General features: G+C 45.2%; 1 protein-coding gene across 2 annotated transcripts in view; it reads left to right on the top strand.

The window, feature by feature from the left end:
* Positions 1–21,080, top strand: part of LOC119119696 (neural cell adhesion molecule 2-like) — a 98,711-nt gene that overhangs the window by 64,066 nt on the left and 13,565 nt on the right. For both annotated transcript variants that reach the window (XM_037246223.1, XM_037246222.1), the window contains exons 2-8: positions 2,715–2,789; positions 6,344–6,550; positions 9,494–9,637; positions 9,822–9,959; positions 15,012–15,129; positions 17,905–18,074; positions 19,645–19,790. In XM_037246223.1, coding sequence (XP_037102118.1) covers positions 2,715–2,789; positions 6,344–6,550; positions 9,494–9,637; positions 9,822–9,959; positions 15,012–15,129; positions 17,905–18,074; positions 19,645–19,790 — 998 coding nt within the window. The remainder of the gene's footprint in view (positions 1–2,714; positions 2,790–6,343; positions 6,551–9,493; positions 9,638–9,821; positions 9,960–15,011; positions 15,130–17,904; positions 18,075–19,644; positions 19,791–21,080) is intronic.

Below are 21,080 nucleotides of genomic sequence, written 5' to 3'. Positions count from 1 at the left end.
TGAAAAGTGCTTGTCCTCACATTGGCTCCCGATTCCTTCAACATCTAGAAGTTCATTCGGCGAGCAATCGCTGACCTCAATTCTTTCCATTCTGGCGGTTGATTTCACGACGATGCTGATTCCATTGTTTACATTTTTGACAGAAGGGTCTTTTGGGACAATAACTGTCATTATCTCGCCGCTTCCTAACGTGACAATAACTTCAAGGTTAGGGTGCTAGCACACTTTGTTCCTGTTTTGATTTGTGTGAAATCAAAGAAAATAAGACATAAAACAAAAGGAGTTGATGGTTGCTGGGTTAATTAAGCTTAGACCAAACAAAAGCAGAAGTGACAGCTGACATTGGAAGTCGAAAGAGCTACTTATGCAAAATGTCACATTTACTCCGACGTGCTTGATCATCTTCATTCCATTTCTTGCTCTTTTCATTGGAATATTTCTGTTCATATCTCCGCCAGGATGTTTGTCGGTAGCGTCTCTGCCTCCTTTCTTCTTCTCTCGTCTTTGTTTCTGCGCATTAGTGAGAGTTTGACGCTCCCGATGAGGAAAATATTTGCTCCGTAATGATGATAAAAGCCGCGCGATGAGAACAGTGTCATCGCAGTGAAAGCAAACAGTCGAAATCAATTAGGCGGTGACTCAAAATATTGCCGCATTTATTGTAACTAACAACGCTCGTAGGGTTTTCATTTCAGTAATTCAACAAATTAAACAGGAAAAATAAAAAAAGTTTCATTCCCACTCCAGACGCCTGGCAGGATGATGAACTTTCATAGACTCAGACCTCCAGGCTCATTTCATTAATTAACCGACTGCATGAATTGCACACTCAGCTGCTGTGATGAGCCACAAATTCCAACATAAAAAGAGAGTTGATAACAATGAAATCTTCGAGGGGAGGGAGCATCGCCACCGGCCTGCTTTTTCCTTCACTCTTCAAAAAAAACGAGAGAGATATTTGCTTGACTTTTGGTAGGGTGTCTTTGTTTGTGTTGAGAACATGCTTGTGGCTTTACCCTCGATTGGATACGATTATCTAATATAAGTGTGGTCCATTTTTAATTCTTATTTTTATTTTATTACATATATATATATACTTTTTTTTTCTTCAATCAGACAATCAGTATGTAAGTTTTTGCAAACATGACATTTTATCAGGCCAGTCTTCGGAAATCTAGTTTCCTATTGCGTGCATCCATCGCTTGTAATTCCCTCTCTCCCTCCCTCCTGCAATGATTGTCTTTGATGGAGGGCAACGTCGGTTGCTCAGACTGCTGACTGACTGACTGACTGACTGCACGCTGGGCTCTGTGAAGGGCAACAGAGCGTCGAGCAGCTTTAATCGGCTCCACTAGGAGCTGTCGTACTCAGCGGGGTCAGCTCATCCAGCACAATGTAGTCAAAGAATAATCTTGGTGAGAGTATGTTTGATGCACGGCCATGATAGCTTGAAAGATGATCATGGACACGACTTTTTCAGGAACTCGGATGAAATGTGGGGGATTCGGTTTTTCTTCATTGATCGTTAGTCTCTTAATAATGCACATTGTTGACCACTGTGTTGTACACAAGCTCAGCGTTTGTTCCCTTTTTTATTTTTTATTTTTTTACCTTACCGGAATAGTCTATTAACCCAGTTGAAGGAAACCTCCCAAAATGCATTGCGTCGGCAAAGAAGCTTGTACCGACCGGCTGCACGCAGTCAGTCAGTCCCACAAAGGCTGTCTTTGTCTTATTCAAGCATCTCAAGGTTGTCGTTTAAGCAAACCAAGTCTTTTGACAAGTAATAGCATTGATAACTTCCGCTAATCTCAACACTCATTTATCTTCTTTGTACATACAATACAGCGTCTTTTGTGCTTGCTGTCCCTCTACTGCCCCCTGTTTGTTGGCAGCTGTATATCATGGTCATTCCTAGAGTCACTTTGCTTTCGGCTATGATGAAGAGAGCTAGTTAATCACCACTTGAGTATTATTCACCGTGAGCGTATTACCGCTTGCAAAAAAAAAGGTGGTGGGGGGAACACAGCTATAATCAAGAGTGACTCGCAGCTCATCCTGGCTGTTGCCATGTAAACCGTTCTTCCATTTTTTGCTGCATTTTGGCCAGATGCGAGAGCGCTGCCTCCAACGGCAAGCTTTCTGTCTCACTCTGGTGAATGGATGTTTGTTCACTCAACTCTCTTATGCCCTGACATTGATAAGCTCTCTATTTGTGTTGTCATTCTCATCAACTCAGCAGCATCACAAGGTTTTGGGCTTTTTTTCCATCCCAAGAAATTGGCAGTGATACCGGTCTATTTGCGACTTCATTTACACTCCTGTTCAAAATGTCTGTATTTCTAAAATTACTATTTTTCAATGCGGATAGATGGATGGACAGACGGACAGATGAACGGACGGATGACATTAAACTAGGAATACACTCTATCCAATATGAATGTGGTAAATGACGATTCTAGCTGCAAACATCTGTTTTTGAATGCAATATCTACATAGGTGTAGAAAGGCCCGCCCATTTCCAGTAACCGTCCTTCTAGTGTGGTCCATTGTGTTAGAAGGCTAATGGATGACTCGAAAACCCTTGAATGTTTGCATTCCCGGAAATCGTTCGGCAAATGCGTTAAACTGTTACACAACATATGATCAGCTCAGCCGTAACTAAGTATTTCTGCCCCCCCCCCCCTCTTCTTTCCTCTGTCTGTTTGTCACAGCTATCCTGCAGGTTTCCATTTCTTTGAGCAAGGTGGAGTTAAGTGTTGGAGAGTCCAAGTTCTTCATCTGCACAGGTAGAAAACGCCGCTGCTGTGTGTGTGTGTGTGTGTGTGTGTGTGTGTGTGTGTGTATGTGTGTGTATGTGTGTGTATGTGTGTGTATGTGTGTGTATGTGTGTGTGTATGTGTGTGTGTATGTGTGTGTGTATGTGTGTGTGTGTGTGTGTGTGTGTGTGTGTGTGTGTGTGTGTGTGTGTGTGTGTGTGTGCGTGTGTGTGCGTGTGTGTGCGTGTGTGTGCGTGTGTGTGCGTGTGTGTGCGTGTGTGTGCGTGTGTGTGCGTGTGTGTGCGTGTGTGTGCGTGTGTGTGCGTGTGTGTGCGTGTGTGTGCGTGTGTGTGCGTGTGTGTGCGTGTGTGCGTGTGTGCGTGTGTGCGTGTGTGCGTGTGTGCGTGTGTGCGTGTGCGCGTGTGCGCGTGTGCGCGTGTGCGCGTGTGCGCGTGTGCGCGTGTGCGCGTGTGCGCGTGTGCGCGCGTGTGCGTTTCCATGCATCATATGTTTGGAGACCGGTTGTATCGGCACAGTGGGGGGTCTGTTTGTTCTTTTAATGACAGTAAACAGCAGCTCCATGCTCCCCATATGGTGAGTGACATTTCGACCCCGCCGGGTGTCTCCCCCCGCCCTCCCTCATTGTTCCCCTTCTAAATGGTCATCAAGAGAGTCCAGCGCTGGCAGGTCCAAGCCACCTCCCGCTGTTTGCCTCTTCACTTCTGCCAGCCCAGCCAGCTCACAAACAAGCGTAGCCTGAAAAGAGCGTTGGATGTGTGCGATAAGAAGCTCTTCTTGACACCGCAGGCTGTCTAGCTCGCTCGGCTCGCTCGCTCACTCATCCTCGGCCTCACTGTATTTAAATGCAATGTTGCCAACTGGAGGCCATAGGCACTTACACAAACAGTCTTTACCCCGAATGTAATGTTGGAGGCTTTTATGGGCTTGCTTGCATAACATTGGCATGTCCTAAGGACTAATTCCAATCATCATGTACATGTGTGACAATGACAATAAAGATCTATTCTATTCTATCAAATTCTAAACAACGTATTCGAAAAAGCAGAGAGCAATACGTTCAATTAATCCAGACTGGAATTCGTACATAATCCAAATATTTTTGGCATTTTTGCAAGTGCGTATGAGCAGAAATCAGTTTGACCATCATCATCGTTTTAAAGTCCGCTTTCCAGGCGCCGCTGGGTTGGACTGGGTTCTCGATATGGCCGTCTCTAGCCATACTGAGAATTTTTGGAGCAAAACTTTTTACAGCCGGATGCCCTTCCTGACGCTAACCCAAAGGGAAATTGATTTTCTGTCGGGGTTGACTCCCTTAGCCCATTCCTCTCCCGAGGAGCCCACTGGGCAGTGGTACTATTTAACCCATAGTTGGGGGCTGGTTCGTGGGCACCAGGGCGTGTCCACACACCGGTGGGCCTGCGTGCCGCACGTCTAGGGGCCAAACAGTTTGACCAATGTAAAAAAATAAAAAAACTGCGGAGAAATGCTGACGGTGTATTCCAAAGCAAAGACAGTTGAAAAGGTTTTACAGGATTTAAACAAGAAGTCAATGCAAGCATGAGTGAAATGCAAATAAGAAAAAGTGGCGTGACAAAAGGTTAACCATACGAGACAGGAATAAAACAAATAGAACTGGTAGAAACCAAAACTCACAGCTAAAAAGCGAGTAGCACAGAACGTGAAGAATTGAAATCCTCAGTCGTGCTTAAAAGCAAACAGAAAAATGATTTCCTGGCCAAACAAGCACAAAGGTGACGATGGTGACAAGCCAACATCAACTTTCCTTCCATCTCTCCTGCATGGACAGCAGCGGGACAGAAGGGGGAAAAAAATGGACACACTGATAAAAGTTCGATCTGAGTGGGTAATGATTTCAAATAGAAAAAATGGCTACCAGAGAAGAAGAGGCGCCAATCATCAAATCAAATCATTGCGCTTGGCTGGCTGACACTAAAGAGCATTTATGCGATGTAAAACAAGCGGGTCCAGCCAAGCGAGCGGCTCAGCGTGACAGATATGGAGGGAGGCAGGTAGTTCAACTGACATGATGTAACCTCTCCAATTAGCGCAGTGGCATCACGCCAAAACAAGCGTCAGCTGCTCAAACACATCACAGGTGGCGCCCGCCATGTTTGTTTGCCTGTGCTTTGGAAGAACTGAACCAGGATTTAACATGGGACTGCAGAAGTACACATAAATAAATGGTTGTTAAGCGAACAATGAGAGAAAACAAAGATGCTTGAAAAAGTGGTTCTGAATGAAAGAAAATGATCTGAAACATTTGCCTTGAAACAAAGATGCTTGAAAAAGTGGCTCTGAATGAAGTCAGCCATTTTTTTTTTTAACTCAAATGGACTTTAAGATTTTGCTTTTTAAAAAGGATCATGAGCATACAGTCTTTTCTTTCTTTTGCTTTTAAATTGTTGGTGAATTTATTGTGCTTTTAGATGGAGTAAATCGGCCTTGCCTTGATGATCTGTGTGTGAGATTTTGTCTTTTTATGTAAGGCTGCTTTAGATCTCAGCATGGGAGTCAAATAGTACAGGTTTTCCTCATGTCCTGCTTGTAATTAAAATAATATTTTCTATAAATTGTTGTTGGCAGGGTCTAGCTGTAGGCTTGCTTCATCAGCTACGTAACTGTCAGCTGTCAGGGTAGGTACTGCGCTGTGAATGAAAGCCAATCAGTAATAATGGCAGAGCTTATGCAGATTTGAAGAGATGTCTGGCAGGGTTTTCCACAAGTTGCGAGGCGCTCGCTCGGAATGGCGTGATACAGAACGCGGTACGCCGCCACACATCTCTGTCTTGTCGCATTATCTGCGAATGAAATGCCATCATGCATGTGGTGTCAATTTCAACATATTCACCACCTGTCACGTCGGGTGCGAGACGTGATAGGATGCTAACAGGTGTAGCGCGACAGATCAGCAGGAATATTGCGAGCTGAGCAAAATCATTTGAGAAGCTTTTGCAATTGGGATTCATGAGCTGCGAGCGAAGCGCACACTCCAAGGCATTATCTCATTGAGATCAACGGATGAGGGAGCGCAATGGAATTGTATCAATTGTTAATTGTGGACATTTTTAGCCTGTTTTCATCGAACCAGAGTGGCATTAACTCAATTTGGTATTATTAGTCAAGTTTGACTCAACCTAAACTGCTGTAAGTAGTCCATTCTTTTTGCGGCGCAAGTAGCATGCTAAATGAGCAAGCTAGCATGTAACCCACCGGGAGTATTTCTTCTGCTATCATTTCTTCTTCTACTATCATTTGGCCATTGGCAAATATAGAACGTGTGGCGCATGACCACCACCACCACCTTCTTCTATTAGCATCCGCCACCAGGAGAACAAAAAAAGACCCCAAAGTGTTCGAGGCTAATGCAAGGCAATGGCGGAATTGGAAACAATTTGGGATCCAGAAACCATGTGACATGGATTCAACCAATGCCTTGTATGTTACTTCCGCCAGTTGGACGAAGGATATACAGTAGAATGGTCGCTGTCTAATAATCATCTTGTAGCAATCTTGACACCGTTCTGACTTTTGCTTTTTTGCAGCCATTGGCGAGCCGGTGAGGCTGGAGTGGTACAATCCTCAGGGCGAGCGCATCGTGGCCTCCAAGCGAATGGCGTTGCACACGGAGGCCTCGCGATCCCGGCTCATCATCTACAACGCCATTGTGGAGGACGCCGGCATCTACCGCTGCCAGGCCACTGAAGCCAGTGGTCGCATGGCAGAGGCATCAGTGGTGCTGGAGATTTACCGTAAGCTCGACACACCAAACTCTATTTACTGCTCAGAGCGTGCGACGCGAGCTAATAATCATGTCGCAGCTCAATGAATCTGCATATTTGGGTGATTCAGAAACCGTTTTATGTCCATGTGTAGGATTATGTGTGTCTATGTTCCCTCTTTGTCTTGTAATTAAAGTCTAATGACTTGGAGCCACGCCATGGGACTCTGATCCTGCCAGGCATAATGAGGGATATGCCACTGAGGCCAGCCTTCCTTGCTGACCCAGCAAGGAAAAACCGAATGTTATGAGGCACAAAGGAAGGGGGGGAGTGTTGTTCAGTATTTACAGACAATTCCATTGTGAGGATGGGATCGTTAAAACGAACTCAGAATTGGCCCTGCCTTTCTTTATTGGCGGCGGGCAGGCAGGCAGGCAGGCAGGCAGGCAGGGAGGCCACCTCTGTCTAGTCTGACAAAGTTGTGGTTTTGTTGGAGCACGTTGTAGTGGGATTGGTCTCAAGCGTGATAGCGTCTATGTTTCATGTACTGTAAGTCACCGGTTGCCTTTTGTGATGGCCAAGTAAGCTTATCGAATTCTTGTTGTGCTAGCACCCATTTCCACAAAATCTTCCAGAGGTTAGCCCAAGACGTCCGTCCCGAGACTTGTGAAAAGCAAAAGCAAATAAAAACAGTATAGAAATAAAGGGGATGCTTACTTGCGGTTTTGAATGTGTGCAAAGATGCAATGCAATAAAAGTGGCCACAGCAGAACTCAAATACAAAAGGCTTTACAAGGTCATTTTGTGCTTGACAAAAAGAACACAGTGCTCAAGATGTCCAATGGACAAGGATGAAAGGACATTGGATGAATGACCATGTAGGCACTATGCATTGACAGGTCAATAAATACTATGATCTCCAAACATTTTTTAGTCATTGTGATTTTGATCATCAAAAGAACTGTGATTATTATTATTTTTTCCATAATCTCCCAACCCCACTATTTTCTCACCAAAATGTCCTCTGATTCTTTTTTGAACTGTTGATTGTAATTGCTGTTATTTAAGGAGGCGGGCGTCTGTCCTACGCACTGAAAAAAAAAAAAAACGGTGTTGAATTCAGTCCAAATCCATATTTTAGTAGAATATGACAAAAATGCACCTAAAATTCCGAAGGTTTTGCTTTGGGCAACCAATTGATGAAATTCATCACAACCTTTTTTGTTTTTTTACTTATTTACATTTTAGTTCCATGTGCTGAAAAGAAACGTTTTTTTTTTGTTAATCATCAAATTTGGATTATGCCAGAACATATCAGCCAGTGGTTTTTGTCAATGCTATATTTGTAACATATCACTACCAGAAAAGAAATAAAGTGAGATAAGTCCGATATCGCAAACCTACTGAGAACATCACTTCATGCTTACCTTACTTGATATACTCGGCGCCTGTATTGGCAAAGATATACATTAAGAAAAAGAAAACTCACCTTAACCAACACTCCCCACACAGACACACTGATACTCTGATCTTAATGCATGGTCACCTTTTTTGATCCACTTTCAATGAGCCGTCGCCGGGGACATCGCAGCCTCAATTTCACCTGCCGCTGTTTGCTCCTAAAAACCATCGTTTCCATAGCAACCAACCATCAGTCGCTCCAGCCCTCAGCGCACGTCGACATGAAAGTCTACCTGAAGCCTCAGCAAAAGACCCCTCAGGCAACGGGCCAGCCAGGAGCCTATTCAGTGTCTGACATGAAATTCATTGGAAAGGTGTCAACATCCTGTCATGAGGATCTGACAACAACACCATGACGGACGGACGGACGGCTGCCTCGAATCTTGCCGCCCCGAACTGGCACCTGCATCCAGAAGAAAGAAAAAGAGATGGAGTTACATTATTGCTGCATAAGCCGCTACCTGTGAGCTAACGTGTAAGCTAATTTGTAAGGCAACAGATCCTGCCATGAGCCCAACAACCCAATAGATGCGTCGTGTCTGTGTGCGGCCGCCGGCCGGCCGGCCGGCACACCGTTGCTTGCTCGTTTGTTTCCCTGACGCAAGCAGAAAGGAATGAGCCTTTGAGCCCTCGACAGCAGCGCAAGCAGCAAATAAGAGGAAGAACAGCAAGAGATAAATCATAAGAAAGCAGCCGAATGAATGACAAATACGCGCTGTGGCGGCGGCGGCGGCTTGAAGTTAATGACAGTGCAGACACGTGCGCTGGCAGCCAGCCACGCAGGCAGCCAGCCACGCACGCAGCCAGCCATGCAGGCAGGCGGATGGGAAAGCAGCTTGACATCAATCAAGCTGCAAAATGCTAATGATGTAGCCTGTTAATGGACAAGACCGATAGGGGAGCATTGCTTGATGCATGCGCGGCTTCCAAATGCAACTTGGGGGCCATTTGCAGGTGGTTGCCTCAAGGTGTCAACACACGGCTGAATCTTTTTACAATCCATTATTCCATCAATTAATCGAGTAATCCCCTCCATATGCTATAAATCGCTTTTTTTCCCAGTCCGAGTCTTGGAGGACCTGGTGTCCAAGCATCTCAGATTTGTCACAATGCCAGGGGTTGAAGTCGAGCGATTTTAGTGTCTACAAGCCCCGCGCCCCTCAAGAAATATCCCCAAAAAAAAATGCTGTACGGTATGTCAACATCCGCCGTGATCGGCAGTGCACTTGCACTTTCCATTTATTTTGTAATTTTGGCCGACAAAGTCAGCAGTAATGGGATTAGCTTGCGTTTCATTTTAGTGAGTGGAAAAGCACACATCAACCACACAAGTGTCCAAAATGAAGATCCAGCTACTTCTATCCAGAGTACCATTAGCATCCTTTTTACAATCTCCTGGTATTTTTTTGGACTGAAAACAAAGCAACCTTTTGCACAATAAGTAAATAGTTGACTGTGTAATGAGCGTTGCCACTTGGGAAAAAAAGTCGCCAATCTTGTTTGATCTCGCAGAGAGGCTGACTTTTCGAGACATCCAGTCGCCGCAGGAATTCCGCTACGGTGATACGGCGGAGGTGGTCTGTGATGTCATCAGCTCGCCGGTGCCGCAGGTCGTGTGGTCCTACCAGGGGAGGGAGATCACTGAGGAACGCCACAGTAAGTTGAAATGAGGCCCATAAGAAGAAAGAAAGAAAGAAAGAAAGAATCCGTGTCCATTTGATCTGCCAAAGATTGACTGACAATCTTTTGTCATTTTCATAAACATGCTTCTCTTGTCTGTCGATTTTTTTCCCTCCCTTGTTTTTGAAAATGTTTTGTTTTGTTTTTTTCCCCGGTTCAGGCAGGTTCAAAGTGCTGACAAACAACAGCCTGCAGATCCAGCGCGTGACCAAAGCGGACGAGGGAGTGTACCGCTGCGAGGCCAGCGTGGAGGCTCGCGGCGAGATCGACTATGTGGATATCGCCGTGGTGGTCAACGGTGAGTTGGATGAATGTCAACGACGTAGCGTTTCGCAACGGTTCTGTTTCCATCCCGAGTCTCCTGTTATTGCTTTCATGCGATTGGAAATGTCAAAAAGGGCTTGGAGGTTTCCAAAAAAAGAAGAAGGATGGAATTTTGATTTCCTAATTTGTATTCATCTTAGACCATTCCTGTCTTGTAATGGTTGAGCTGCTCCGTTCCTGTCTGTGCCTCATGTAGTAATATCAAATTGTCCCTTGAGCCGCCACCCCCCCCCAAAAAAAAAAGCTGTGTTGGGTTTTACTTATACGAGGCGAAGCTTGCTCATTGATTTGCGACATGGTTGCAACAATCGCAGTGTTGGGCTGAGACCAAATTGATTCTGTAACGGCCGATGGTTTAACCAACTTCACTTTCAAGCGAGCAATGTGCTTGCCGTTGCTTGATGTCGGTCAGAAACCTCAAATGTTCAAATATGGTCCAAATTTGACACAACCGATTGAATATGTTGAAAATTGCTTAAGAGTGAGATTCCAGATATATTTTTAATGTTACTTTTCTATTTGTTCATCGCTCTTCATTGTTTGTGCCTTCTTGTTTTTATTTTGTGTTGTTTGCTTGTATGTATGTATGTATGTCGTGTACTATGTCTCGTCACCGTGGGATCGTGGGAAACGTCATTTCGATCTCTTTGTGTGTCTTGGCATGTGAAGAAATTGACAATAAAGCAGACTTTTAGTTTCAAAGGAAAATACTTCAATGCTATAGGAATCGGTCAGATTGCAGATTTATTGTTGCTATTGTGCAGCTCAACGTTTTGTATATTGCAATCGCTCAAAGTTCTCAGACCTTTGAAAAGAGTTCCGTCCGGGAAGATGATGTGATTGTTTGTGGCAGTTGGCCTTTTTGAAGTGCTCGAGTATTTGTGAGACTTTAAGGGTCGAAACGAGTGCGGTCGGTCTTCCGTGTGAATGTTGGTTCTACCGTTTGAATCAATGTAATATATTTACTTTAGTCGGTTCAATTTGAACTCAAACATTGCTGTATGTTGATATTGGTGCACAACGATAAATGACAGCAATATGCCGTATGATAGCAACTGCCTCTTTTTGGACTTGCGGCACTTCTGTTGAGCACATATCCAAACTAACAGTGACTAGTTTAAACACAAAGCATGTTTTGTTTTATGTTCAATTCGTGAGAGATGAGACAAATGGGCAACTCCAGCCTCCACTTAGTAGGTTAATTGAAATCAAGGCAACAAAAATCCACAGTTTGAGATATGCAGTGTATTTTCAGAAATCAACAGGAGCCACTTTTATTTGATTATTTTTCTCTTTTCATTCCCTTTGTGTGGAAAAAAAATCCCTATGAAAATGACAGCAACCTGAAACAGCAGAGTCAATTTCTATGGAGAAGTGCTGCATGGCCATGACTGTATACAATCAGCTGGAGATCGAGCGGATGGCTCGGAGGCTCGGCTACATTAAGCACTTTTAGCAATCAGCTGCGGATGCTGCTGCCGCTGCTGCTGCCGCCACCGCCGCTGCTGCTGGGGGGCGTATAATAAACAAAGGTGGAAGCGGGGGGAAAAGAAGCATGCTTTTGTCTGAAGAGCCCAGGAGGAAGGTGGAAGAGGAATGAGCAAAGAAACATGCTTTTGTCTGAAGAGCCCAGGAGGAAGGTGGAAGAGGAATGAGCACTGTAGCTCCGCCGCTATTGGCTATCCTCCCGACATTGGGATCAAAGTGGCTTTTCAAATCAATCTCTTTGACATGATAGCACCTGAAGGCATTTCAAGGGGAGTCAAGTGGAAATGTAAAAACAAGTGCGATCTGTTTTTAAACTTTGATGAGATTTTTTTTTTGCCCAATGTATCTTCTTGTACCACTTTGATCTGTGCGGTGTTAAAATGGTGGCGTGAACTCTGTCTGAACCTCAAGCATGCGTCCGTCCGTCCGTCCTACTCGCGCTTCAATTTGGCTTGTAGCAACACGCGGTCGTGCTGTTTCGTCGACAGTGAGCCGGAGAAAGTGTCACTTTCGACTACTTCAGCACCGTGTCAACACGCATTGCCAGAACCAGTCATGCGTAATAAGAGCAGGACGGAAGCTGCTTCCGGTATACTTTTCTCCTTCCATTTGGTGTCATAAATATTCAGACCTCTGTTGATAAGAGTACGGTTTTTCTGACATGGAAATTCAGCAAACATGGCGGCAGCGGGCGGGGCGGGGCGGGCCGCCGTAGCTGCTGGTCTCCAGAGGACCGCAGGGGGTTGGTGTTTTGATGAGGCGGGGGTCAATCAACCTGAGGGCAACACAGCTAATAGGCTGCGGGCGGAACACCTCAGGAAGGAATCACACGGAAGAGCTGCAATAAGCCTTTCATCCACTGCATTAAAAATGGAGAGGAATGGGCTAAAACGCGGCTCAGATATGACATTCATCAAGGGATTTGTTGAGGCAAGTTCCTCCCAAGCAGCGATTGTTCGATTGTTAGAAGCTCATCGCTAGTTTCGGTCTTTGCCATGAAGTGCACATTTGAGACGCTTTAATAAGATTGGGAAATGATCCTGCTGGCCAACAACATCAGTCAGCGCAATTTTGGTGCCAGAATGTGAAAATGCCATGGATGGATGGATGGATGGATGGATGGATGGATGGATGGATGGATGGATGGGTGGGTGGATGGATGGATGGATGGATGGATGGATGGATGGATGGATGGATGGATGGATGGATGGATGGATGGATGGATGGATGGATGGATGGATGGATGGATGGATGGATGGATGGATGGATGGATGGATGGATGGATGGATGGGTGGATGGATGGGTGGGTGAGTTGGGTGGATGGATGGATGACAGCTGGATGGGTGGGTGGGTGAGTTGGGTGGATGGATGGATGACAGCTGGATGGGTGGGTGGGTGAGTTGGGTGGATGGATGGATGCCGATGGATGACAGCTGGATGGGTGGATGGATGGCTGGCTGGCTGGCTGGCTGGCTGGCTGGCTGGCTGGCTGGCTGGCTGGCTGGCTGGCTGGCTGGCTGGCTGGCTGGCTGGCTGGCTGGCTGGCTGACCTTGTGACTTAATTGCAGGCGTGCTAGGGAATTGTACAAGTCTCGGCCGCCATCCTCTATGTTTCCTTTAACTGCAATGTGCGACTCTCTTGTGAGGCATTTCATACAAAAGTATGGATGGATGGATGGATGGATGGATGGATGGATGGATGGATGGATGGATGGATGGATGGATGGATGGATGGATGGATGGATGGATGGATGGATGGATGGATGGATGGATGGATGGATGGATGGATGGATGGATGGATGGATGGATGGATGGATGGATGGATGGATGGATGGATGGATGGATGGATGGATGGATGGATGAGCCGCTGCCTCCGGCTGGTGGCCGGCCGCTCCGGTTCTGCCGGCCGGACGGACGGCAGTAACATAATTCAACAGAATGTGCCTATAGACCCGCATACATGCACGCAGCACACACACAAAGATGTGCTTACTTGATGTGCAAATTGTAAAATGGTGTCCAGTAATGATGGAAGATGTCATTTTCTTCCAAGCAAAATATGTCATCTTCCTGACGTCCCCTCTATCCTCCCCAGACATTAGGTTGCCCACTCACTTGTAGTCCTTTCATTCTTTTCAGCTGTCAAGACAAACAAATGGAATTGTCTTGGTTTATGTTTTGGGAACACGTTCATGAGCAACATGTGCAAAACATTGACCTGGACAAGCAAGGATTAAGCAAAAGGTCAACAACTGCTCCTGGACTCATGAAGGTTTTGATAGATGACTGGACACAAATATCCCACCTGCACAAGCAGTGTGGAACGATTGGTGGCTATTATGAGTGGCAAATATGGATCAACTCCATATTGGAATGAGCTTTCCTGTGGGTGGAATGTTTGGTGTCTTCACAGAGTGTACGTTCCATTTGGTGTTCCGTTTCAAAGTGCACACGATGGGACCCGCTGTCGCTGCTTGTTTTGACAAGGTCCCAGCCAGCATCCCCTGAGTGCTCTGGTGACAGCCTTAAAAGCCTTCAGTCCACCAAACGACGACGGTGTGCTTTTGCTGCTATGCGACCAGCTCTGCGCTTAGTTTTCACATATTTGCTTTCACTTTCAATTCACACATACTTTAGCCCAACTCGTCGCTTTGCTCTTTTGAAGCGCTGTGGCCAGTTAACAAGGAGTCCTCGAGGTCGCATGTTGCAAAGGAATAGTCAGGAGCGCATGGGAGCAAAACTCCATGGGCTTAGAAATCGATGGTTATCACACCAAGCAGATGCTTGCTTCTCACAACCACAAAATTGCGACGACTCAAAGTGTTTGATTTTTCCTTTGAGCGCTTGTATAGCATGAAAGCTTTTGATACTTGATGAGTGAGCTCACTCGGATCTCTGCTTAATGCATGATTGTGTCGGTGGTCTATGCCAGGGATTCTCAAAGAGTGGTACTGGTATCTCTCTCTCTGTCTCTCTCTCTCTCTCTCTCTCTGTCTCTCTCTCTCTAGCTGTCTATCGAGCTAGCTATCTGTCATTTTAGTTAGATCGCTAGCTAATGTTTAGGTACATTTATTATCAAACTTTTGTGTGCAATACATTTGAATTGAATCATTATTTGAAAGCATTTTTCTTCTATTTAAGAATCGTGTTCAAATCTCTGATCTACACCGTCACATCGACTCTTAGGTTGATGTTTCTATTTTTGATGGCTTGTTTGTTTTACTCGCCACTACAAAGTAGAACCGGGGAATTAATATCACCTTCACACTATTTGTTCAGTATTTTTCTCATGATCTATTCCAGGGAGACTGTTTTTTATCCGTTTCTTTCTTCTTAGTTGAGAAAAAAAAGAAAATCATAGCTTGTTGGAACGTCATTTATTTGGAAGAAAATGTTAATGAAGGTTAATTGGAAATATCGACTCACGTCTCAGCAGGATCAATCGCAAATTGCACATTTGGCACTTTTGTGTCCAGTTGTGCACAGTTTTGGGTAGCCTTCTTTTTCTGATGCGATTCTTTTCCCATTGTGTCCACAGTTCCCCCGGTTCTGTCCGTTACCCAACAGTCATTCAACGCCACCGCCGACTACCAGGAGTCCGTCACCTTTACTTGCATCACCTCCGGATCGCCCGACCCTGTGGTAACATGGCACAGGTATGTTCCACTCTTCAGAAAAACATTTTGCGTCCCATTCACGGAAATCTCCCAGCAGCCCTTGAATTTGTGTTCCCAAATGCGTCAATACTTCCTGCAGGTAAAACAAGGAGCTGCGGCACGGCACGGCACGGCACGGCACGGCACGGCACGGCACGCTGGTTATAGATCAAGTGGATAAACTTTTGAATTTATATTCCGTCCTCGCGCACAGCCCTCCCTCCCCAGCCGTCTAGTAATAGCACACGCTACTTTGGGAGCGGGGGTGTGAAAATGAGCGCCTGGAGAGCCTTTGACACCGCGCTGTCAGCTTTGCACCTAGTGCTCCGAAAATTAGCTCATCGAAAAGCAGCCATTTCCACATGAGAGTCTATTGATAAAGGTGCTTGTTTCCTGTGGCGTGCTCAATCCTTTGATGCCGCTGGGCCGTAAAAGCGTCGGATTCATCCGAGCTGGCTTAGCGTTGATAATTGTTCCACTTTGATGGTGCCACATGTCGATGCTGCAGCGTGTTGATGTCATGCTTGCAATACGTCGTCAGGCATGGATGGCACTCTTTAAAAGGCTTCATGCACAATCGAAAATGGCTTCCTCCAAAGACGGTCAAGGATTGACATTGGTAACACATTGACATCTGCATTCCATACTTAGGCTAGCCTTGCATTTTGTCAAATATTATGCATCAGGATTTAATGGGATGAAGACAATTGTGCTGCCGCTGCCAGCTGTGGCTACGTCTTCCAATTTCATTTTTGTTTTGGACTGATTCGTTGAATAAAACGGTGCGCTGCCTCAGCAAACTTGGGCTGACCAGCTCCTTGCGGACCGATTACATTACAGCCGTTCATTATGAACGAGTCAGGCTCACTCGGATACATAGTATGTCGACCCGAACTATTTTCACTGGAAAGAAATGGTCTCAAAAAAACATCCGGGCTTTCAATCTTGAGGTGAAAGGATGTCGCAGGGCTTGTACAGAGAGAGTAAGTAAGATGCGTTTTTTTTTTTTTTTTACAACACTTCTCTGACACTCGAAAGAAATTGTCTAAACAAACATCCAGGCTTTCCATCTTGAGGTGAAAGGATGTCGCATGGCTTGTATAGAGAGAGCAAGATGCTGATTTTTACAACACTTCTCTGCCACTTCAAATAAATACTCTAGAGATTTTGGACATTTCTTGTCAACAATTATTGTATGATTATTATTATAATAGCATCTCATAACAGACGATGTGGGGACAGAACAATCGTATCGATTTGTTTAAAAAACAACAACAAAAACGGAATTCATCCTATTGGGATGTCCAGCAGCCCTTACAGCATCGCCGTTGTTTTTCTCCATTTTGTTCTTTTTAATATTCTTAAAAGAGAGAGATCTACTTTATACTGGAATTCCCCCATCAAATAAAGGACTATCGAATGTAATTGAATCGAATGGGCATTAGCAAAGATCCACTTTTACAGGTCTCCCTTTTAACTCTCTTCCATTTTGCACACCGTTGAAAGTCAAGTCATAGCGACTCCCCTGCCTGCCCTCACAAAGTTATGAATTGAACCTTTAAGTAAGCAAGCCTTTTCAGTCTCCCAGTTGCATTTCTTGTCTGCAGGATGTTTGGCCTCGCACCCATGCATCTTGAGTAATGGAGCTCCTGTCAGTCAGCATAATGACATCCACCGAGCCACCTGTCCCATGCTGCTCGTGCCCGAGATGAAGCCCCCCCCTCCCCTCTTTCATTTCCTCTTTGGCTCGCCAACGTTATTATTACTTGGCTTGGCTGTTTCCTCTGCTGACTTTCAATTATTTGTGCTCACTCTTCCTACAGGAGCTGGTGTCACAGCATTGCATTGTTTGCACGTGTGTGTGTGTGTGTGTGAGTGTGTGTGTGCGCGCGTGTGTGTGTCTCCTAAGTTCCCAGTATCTACCTTTCTCATTGGCATGCAACGCGTGACCTCGCACACAAGTCCATCAGCATATTCTATACTTGCTCTCTTATCACTTTTCAATTCAGTAGCACAATGGCGGCGGTTTGAAAAGAAAACAGGGTCCGGCTTCAGATTGAATGCGTCTTATCATTGCCATCAAATAAACAGGCTTGAATTAAAAAAAAAAAAGTCATATACCTATTCTATTTTTTTTTTGTAAGAACTGTAAACATGGATTTGTGTTGTGCTTTGTTGTAAGGCCTTAGATGTGTTTATAAACACACACACTCACACATGCAAACGCTGGCAGTTAACATTTTCGACAGATGCGATACAAAAGCCGTACCAAAAAAAAGGCATCCTGAGAAAATTGGCAAAAAACAACTTTTTCCCAGGAGTCAAAAGACAAGTGAGCTTAGGAAATCGAAGCCGCCTCACACTGTGACGTGTGTGTGATGAAGATTATCAACGGCGTATTCCACACCACAGCCGAGGGCCGCCGGCAGCCGAGTGTAGCCAATACACGTCAGCCTTGACAACGCTGGCTGACACACTCCTTGAGCAGAGGAAGAAGATCTCTCCGGGTGACAGAGTTTGAGAAGTTGTAGCACGTGTGGAGAATTTGGATGGAGGAGAGGTGTGGGTGGGGGGGGGGGGGGGGGGGGGGTTGGGGGGATTTAACCATTCACTAATGAAAGATTCATTGAAAAAAAAAACATTTGCTCTGTCTTTGCTTAGGAAAGGCCAGCGACCGGAGCCATGGGATCAGTACATTCGAAGTCAACTGGAAGGGGGGGCGGTGCATGAAAGGAAGGTTCATTGAAAAAAAACATTTGCTCTGTCTTTGCATAGGAAAGGCCAGCGACTGGAGCCATCGGATCAGTACATTCCAAGTCAACTGGAAGGGGGGCGGAGCATGCTCACCATCCGCAACATCCGTCAGGTTGACGGAGGCTTCTACTACTGCAAGTCTGCCAACAAGGCCGGCTCTCAGGAGATGGAGCTCTTCCTCAAAGTATTTGGTGAGTTCACTCGGGCCAAGAGTGGAAAAATGCCCGTAGCTCTCCAGGTTGCGTGTACATCATATAACATCAAGTTTATATTTAATCCTATTTCTCTGCCGTATCAAGGTGATGTATTCATCTGCGCTTCTGAGCCTTTTTTTTTTTTTATAAAAGATTTCAATTTACTATCGAGGCGGGGTCACCAACTTAAGTCCGACAGCGTATCTGCAGTGTTTCAAATGTCGGCTCTGCTACATGATCCAAATGATCGGAATCAACTTCGCTCATTCTTCAGAATACAGACATGAAATGAAGAGCTTATGCGTCAGGGGAAGGCAATGTTTGAATTTGAATAGGAATAAAACAAATAGCCACGAATACAAAGTGGCATTGTGTAAGCATATATTAGGTCAGACTGTGTAGACATTTGGGGGCTGTTTGCTTCCAATCTAAATGTAGCCTTTGGGGTGGAAGCAAAGAACAAAACATTGCATCGTTTTACTCTTACTGTCTGTCCCAAGCTGCTTAGAAATATTCCAATTTGACAAGAGCCTATTCTTTAAAAAATAAACTTGGTTTTCCTCCATCAGCTCCATTTTAACTGTCTCTATTTTTTACGCAATTACAAATTATCATTGCTGCTGGCATTGATCAACCCTGGATAATTTCATTCATTATTATTATTTTTTTTTTACTTTTAATTTTTTTTATATTTACTTTGAATTTTGAGTTTCCTGTGTGTGAAAATTTATTTGGGTCCGTTTCTCTTGCGACTTTGCGCCTTGTGCACAAAAATCAAAAGAGCAAGCAAAAGACCTTCAAATCTGTGGTTCTGAATCGAAACAAATTCACGTACCCACAGGTCAAACATAAATTCAAACGTCTTCCCATAGTCATTTTTATATGACAGCAATGAAAGCTTTGCTCCCGCCGGTGCAATCACAGATGTTGTGTCATTCCGTCTTTCAAAGGCCTTCACTTCACACTGTGGGATCTGATGTTCCTTCACATATACGCTTGCGCTGTTTTGAGCAAGCCTCACACTCCCTCGACAAGGTGAAAAGCTTCCATCCAATACGCCCAATCCACCGTTGAGAACCCATGTAGCGACGTTGTTGGAAAGATGGTGAAAATGGGTTATGCAACATTTAGACACCATGAACACACACACACATGCGGCGTTTTCAAGCTAGCTTTGAGTTCCTTATGTGGAGCACGCGATCTCCCTTAGCACACTTCTAACGATTGTGTCAGAATGAAAACACCCGGTTCTTCTCCCCCCCCAAAACCGAAAAAACAGGGAAGGCAGAATGTGCATGGCAGCAGAGGCAGGCTGGATATTTGAGAAAGATGTTTTATCTGTAAATCTGCTGAGAGTGGGCCAGAGGGTTTCCTCCTCGACTTGACAGAAGCAGAAGCCAGTGATTTATAAATGATCAGCACCTCGGTCATGCATCATCATCATCTGTGTGTGTGTTTAAACCTGCCGGCGCAGCCTTCCTCTTCTCTTTCTGACTGGCGCTCTCATCTTCTCTTCTTTTTTTGGTGACCGTCTCCACCCTACAAATACATTTGACGTGGCCTGCAGTCCAGCCCCACATCACACAACTGAAGAATGTGACAGCGGTGGAGGGCAACGCTGCCATGATTTCCTGCGTGGCTGAGGGCGAGCCGTTGCCGGACATCTCCTGGAGACGAGCCAGCGATGGGCGGACCTTTGTGGACGGAGACAAGGTAGCGACCGACCGACCGACCGACCGCCAAAAGACCCATCTGCCGTTGGAATTGTGCACAGTGTCATCTGGTGGGAACACAAATGTGTTGATTTAGTAATGCTCAGATGCATTTTTCCTTTCAGAGCCTCGCTTAAAACATAAGCACGTCATAAAAAAAACTGTTCAAAAGATTCTGCTACAAATTGCTTGCGTAGATTCTCCGTTGTCCAGGTCTTGCGAATCCGCAAAACTAGAATCGAAGCAAGTGAACTGGGTTTGTCCTTGTTCTCTAAATAATACAATAGCGCATACTCAACAACAAAAGCAGGTTCACTCCAAGGGGAAAAAAGAATCCAGATGTTGTTTGTCGGCTAGCGCGTGGGTGTCAAACCCAAATTTGATCTGGCCCGTAAAGACAAATTGCGCATGGACTTTGTGTCCATACTAAAATTGAAAATTGTCTTCGCTTTAAAAAAAAATCGAGATGTTTCTCGCAATTTCTATTACCATTCATCTTTTTAAAAATGCGAACAGGTCTTACTGCTCTGATTTGAAAACGAGTTTGTCGTGCAGCCTATATCATATGAGACGTTCATACATTGATCATAATGGCCCTCCGAAGGAAACTATGACTACGATGCGGCCCGCCAAAAAAAAAAAAAAAAAAAGGAGTTTGACACCCATGGCGCTAGCGGCTTCCTCCGGTCCAGAGTCAGCGGCTCATTTGGAGCTCATGAAGACAGGACATTCCTAGTGATGGGGAGTGCCACTGTTTTGATGGGGAGGAGCCTTAAGGCGTCACCTATTATCTGTTAATAGCAGTCCTGACATCTCTCGTCTCATTTGATAGAAAGAGGGGCCCTAACGAGCTGCGTTGCCACAAGGCGACTGAAACCATTTGTATGCAGGACGGTGTTTTCGCTAGCATGCCGGACAACAACAACAACACTATTGTGAGCAGCCCTGGAGGGGAGGGGAGGGGAGGGGAGGGGACACCCGCTGAGCTGCAAATGGAGAGACTCCACACCTACACATTTTCAACTGGGGAAGATTTTTAGATTAAAGGTGAAATTTGTTCCAAAACAAAAACCCCAATAGCAATTGTTATGATTCAGCCTTTGCGGATTTACGCTGCAAACGGCTTGTGTATCCTGCCTGCTATTTACCGTGTACCCTCCCTTCCCCCAAGACAATAACGAAGCAAACAAAAAGGTCTTTGGAAACAACCACGCTAGGCTATTTGAATACTCGAAATTGGCCATAGCTGTGAAAGTGAATGTTGAATTTTGCCATCTTTTATTCACCGTGT

Source organism: Syngnathus acus, chromosome 2 (assembly GCF_901709675.1).
Source record: "Syngnathus acus chromosome 2, fSynAcu1.2, whole genome shotgun sequence".
NCBI classification, from domain to species: domain Eukaryota; kingdom Metazoa; phylum Chordata; class Actinopteri; order Syngnathiformes; family Syngnathidae; genus Syngnathus; species Syngnathus acus.
This window is presented reverse-complemented; position numbering and strand designations above follow the sequence as displayed.